General features: G+C 38.8%; 1 protein-coding gene across 1 annotated transcript; it reads left to right on the forward strand.

The window, feature by feature from the left end:
- The first annotated feature begins 471 nt into the window (after positions 1 to 471).
- Positions 472 to 1,317, forward strand: LOC104423555. The gene has a single exon (XM_010036027.2). The coding sequence runs from the start codon at positions 472 to 474 to the stop codon at positions 1,315 to 1,317; it is 846 nt and encodes a 281-aa protein (XP_010034329.2).
- Positions 1,318 to 4,810: the final 3,493 nt, after the last annotated feature.

Consider the following 4,810-nt stretch of genomic DNA (forward strand, 5'->3'; position numbering starts at 1 on the left):
ACAAATTTGACTAAAAAAAACCCTAAATTGATTTATCATACGTTAAATTTTTTGTTAAATTGAATTAATAGCACGGAAAATCACAAACTAATATATATGTAACAGATGGAAGTAAATCTATTAATTGTCATGTATCGTTCAACTTAAATTTAACGGTAAAAGAAAAAGGAAAGAAAAACAAATCGCCTCATCTAGAAGCTATCCTTCTCATCCAATTTTCCGAACTACTACCTCCCTCTCTTTCTCTCTCTATTATATCAGAGACACGCTCCTGGTCACATGCAAGCGCCTATATATGGCCAAATGGGAGCGTCATCAGAAAGTGTCCAGTAGAAACTTCCTTTGTCTAAACGCAAGAAAAGAAAAGAAAAATAAAAGATCGCCCCTCATCTTCTCTCTCCATCTCCTTTGGTAACATTTGGCTTCTTCTTCTCCTTCTTCTTTTTCTTCTTCTAGCCGCTCTTGCCCGTGATGGTCGTTTCACGCGATGAGTCCAGGCAAGAGCCGGACCAAAGCATTGTGGGTCGTTCGCAAGACCCAAATCAAGAAGCAGAAGGAAATGAAGAAGACGAAGCGGAGACGCTCTCTTTCTGCGACCTCCCGCTCTACAGCGATTCGGCCGAGTGGGAGGACAGCTTCTCCAAAGTGGCGACAGAACCAGAACAAGCACGAGGCGCATCGACTGGCCCTCATCGGGATCAAGAAGACTTGTTTGAATTCTCCTCCAGTGAGGACTTGAGCATTTCCTCCGTGCACCATTCGGGGCACATAATCTTCTGTGGCAAGCTCATCCCGTATGGAGAGCCGCCGCCCGCCGCGAAGAACGCGGATGATCTCGTCAGAAAGCGTCCCGCAAAGTCGAAGAAGAGGTGGTTCTTTCGCTGGAAGCTGCGCCTATTTAGGAAGTCCAGAACGTCGTATTCGTACCGCAAGTTGAGATCGGACAAGAAGAAGCGGTCGAAGCCGCGGGAAGTGACCGACTCCAAGAACCTGCCGTTGGAGAAGTTCAGGAGCGTAGATGGGTCGGCGAGGAAGGTGGGAGCAAAGGGCAAGTGGTACTTCCTCGTGTTTGGGTCGGCCAGGTTCCCGATGGAGATGGAGTTGAGCGACATGAGGATGAGGCAGAGCCGCCGGCGGAGCCAGGCCTCGATGGTCCAGTCGACGGATAATGCCGAGAAGAAGATTCCGAGGAACTGGGGGCTGTGGCGGCTTTTGAGGACCTTGAGCTGCAGTAGCAGCAACAACGGGGATAACCATACGAGCAGTGCTATGGTAGAGGCTTCACCAAATGAGTTGCATTCCAACTCAAGTGGCTAGGACTCTGCTTCTTTTTTCCAGAAATCTAGATCAATTACTCAGGACAGGTTCTAATTCTATGGTGCTTTTTGCTTGTCATGTAAATATCGGGAGTCCTGTATAGCAAATAAGCATTCTAGGATGAAAGGAGTGCTTTTTTGAAGCTTATAGATCCTGCTGACATTGTGCTTCCTCTGCTTTCCATGGAAGTTCTTAATCGGGTAATGTTATTAGCGTAAAATCCAGATGCGGAAAGGGATTACTGTTTCAAACTCTCAGTTGAGGTTTTTCAAATCAAGGGGTCATTTTTAAGCACCCAGAAAATCTTCCCACGTTTTCTGTAATTCTCGTTCAAAAGGAAAAGATCCCGCGATTTCCTCCAACAGGCAAAGGAAAACAGCATAAGTCAGAGAATAGATTCACTATTTTCTTCGTGATGGTTGTCCAAAACAGAAACACGCCCGTTACATCCCTTCTAGTTGTTGTTGGTCTAACCAAGAGGGGACCAAACGCTCCCTCTCCACCGCAAGCCTTTTCCGCGTTCGAACCTCGCCGTCTGTTTGAATGGTCATTAGATGAAACCCGTTTGAACAACCGTGTTTTTGTTCCGGTCTAGAGTTACAAGACTCCAAAACTTCAGCTTCAAAAAAAGGTCAAATTAAGGAATCGCAAGTCAAAGGAAGGTTATGACATTGTAGCTCCTGGATCGTTGGCCTTCTGTTGTAAAGCTTGATAAGATCCAATTTTCAAAGGGCTGAAATTCCACGAGGTTAAGTAATCTCTAGCTCCTGGACCCACCAAAAAGGCAAAAATAGCTGTCTAAAAAACGAGACTCATGCCGTAGCATGTTGAAAGAGACATGGCAATTAAATTAGGACACCTACCCGCCTGCAAAAGATGTGGTTTTACTATCATTTGGCTGTGCCAGGATGCATAAAAAACGTATGAAAAGGTCAAAGGAAAAAGTATGATGATTTGAAGGCACTGATGATGCAGATTTTACGCCTTAACTATATGAATCAGGCAGACAAGCATGTTTCCCTTCTTTTCGGGAGGAAATGAAGACATGGTCAAGCCGATGGATTTTCTCGATCTTTTTCAATATTGTTTATTAGATGTTAGAGCAGGCCAATGTTTTTATTTTCTTCATTAATTGGGTGGAGAGAAAATCTCTCCACAAAAGCCGCAACCCTACCCTATTTGTAGTAGGATAGAAGAATTCTCTCTATTCAGAGATTTGCTTATGACATGATTTAAGTTGAGGACCTCATGAAAGACAACGTGACTTATTTATTGCTTGCCTACTACTCTTGATGATAATTAATACATGTTATTGTCAGAGTAACTTTTTTAATCTACCAGTGATAAAACTGTGCACGTTGCAAGAAAATAATTCATTTCATGAGCTTTCTGGGTGAAGAGGAAATGAAGACATGGTCAAGATGATGAAATTCTGAAAAAAAGGAAAAAAGTTGATGAATTTGCTCCATTATTTTCATTATTATTTATTATATTTTAGAGTGGGCCCATGTTTATTTATTTATTTATTAATTGGGTGGAGAGAAAATTTCTCCACAAAATCCGCAACTTTACATGTATTATAATTTAGATAATCTCTCCGCAAGAGGGAGTAAATGCCCAAGACACAAGTTGATCAAAGATTTGCTCATCACACGGTTTGAGCTTGTGACCTCATAAAAGACAATGACTCATTTATCACTTGGCTACTACGCTCGATGATAATTAACAAATGTTATTGTTGAAGGAACGTTTTCTTCTATTGGTGATAAAACTGTGTGCATTGCAAGAAAATAATTCATTTCATGAGATTTTTGGGTGGACAGGAAATGAAGAAATGGTCAAGTTGATGAATTTCCTTGATCTTTTTCATTACTATATATTAGATATTAGAGTGGAACAGTGTTTATTTATTGGGTGTAGAGGAAGTCTCTCCACAAGAGCCTCAACCCTACGTGTCTTATAATTTAGAAAAACTCTCCACAAGATATAATTAATGCCCAACACACAAGTTGATTAGAAATTTACTCTTGACATGGTTTGAGCTTGTGACCTCATGCAAAACAATGTGGCTTATTTATCACTTGGCTACCACACTTCAATTAAATGTTATTGTTAGATTAACTTTTCTTCTATCAATGATTTAACTGCATGCATTGCAAGATTATAATTCATTTCATGAGAATTTGGGTGGAGGGGAAATGAAGACATAATCAATCTAATGAATTTCCTTGATCTTTTTTATTATTATATATTAGATCTTAGAGTGGGCCAATTTTATTATTATTTTTAATTAATTGGGTCAAGAGGAAATCTCTCCACAAGATGTTCTAAATGCCCAAGACACAAGTTGATGAGAGATTTGCTCATGACATGTTATTGTTAGATTAACTTTTTCTTCTAATAGTGATAAAACTGCAGGCATTGCAGGACATGGTCAAGTTGATGGGTTTCCTCAATCTTTTTCATTATTAATTATTAGATTTTAGAGTGAGCCAATGTTTTCTTTAAAAAATTAATTGGGTGGAGAGGAAATCTCTCCACAAGAGCCACAACCTTATGTGTATTATAATTTAGAAAATCTCTCCACAAGAGGTTCTAAATGCCCAACACACAAGTTGATCGGAGATTTGCTAATGACATGTTATTATTAGATTAACTTTTTTTCTTCTATTGGCAATATTATAATTCATTTCATGAGATTTTTGGGTGGAGAGGAAATGAAGACATGGTCAAGTTGATGAGTTTCCTCAATCTTTTTCATTATTATTTATTAGATTTCGAAGTGGGCCAATATTTTATTATTATTATTAATTGGGTGGAGAGGAAATTGTCTCCACAAGAGCCACAAGGTGTATTATAATTTAGAATATCTCTCCACAAGAGGTTATAAATGCCCAAGATACAAGTTGATTAAAGATTTGCTCATGACATGATTTGAGCTTATGACCTCATGAAAGACAAAGTGACTCATTTGTCACTTGACTACCATGCTTGATGATATTTGAGAAATGTTATCGTTAGAGTAACATTTTCTTCTACTAGTGATAAAACTGCATGCATTGCAAGAAAATAATTCATTACATGAGATTTTTTTTGGTGGAGAGGAAATGAAGACACGGTCAAGCTAATGAATTTCCTCAATCTTTTTCATTATTATTTAATAGATTTTAGAGTGGATCAATGTTTTTTTTTTTTTGTTCTATTGGGTGGAGGGGAAATCTTTCCACAAGAGCGGTAGCCCTATGTGTATTATGATTTAGAAAATCTTTCCACAAGAGGTAGTAAATGCCCAAGACACAAGTTGGTAAGAGATTTGCTCATGACATGTGTTGATACCTAAATTTTGGCGACCCGTTTAGTCATTTATTGCATTAAAAAATTAGGGGTTAATTTTATTCCTGAAAAAATAGTTAATTGCATAGCATATAGTTTTAGGTGTATTTATTTCTTAATTTGCATTTACATTGGGTCGGTGACAAATGGGTTTGATTTA

Source organism: Eucalyptus grandis, chromosome 8, assembly GCF_016545825.1.
Source record: "Eucalyptus grandis isolate ANBG69807.140 chromosome 8, ASM1654582v1, whole genome shotgun sequence".
NCBI lineage: Eukaryota > Viridiplantae > Streptophyta > Magnoliopsida > Myrtales > Myrtaceae > Eucalyptus > Eucalyptus grandis.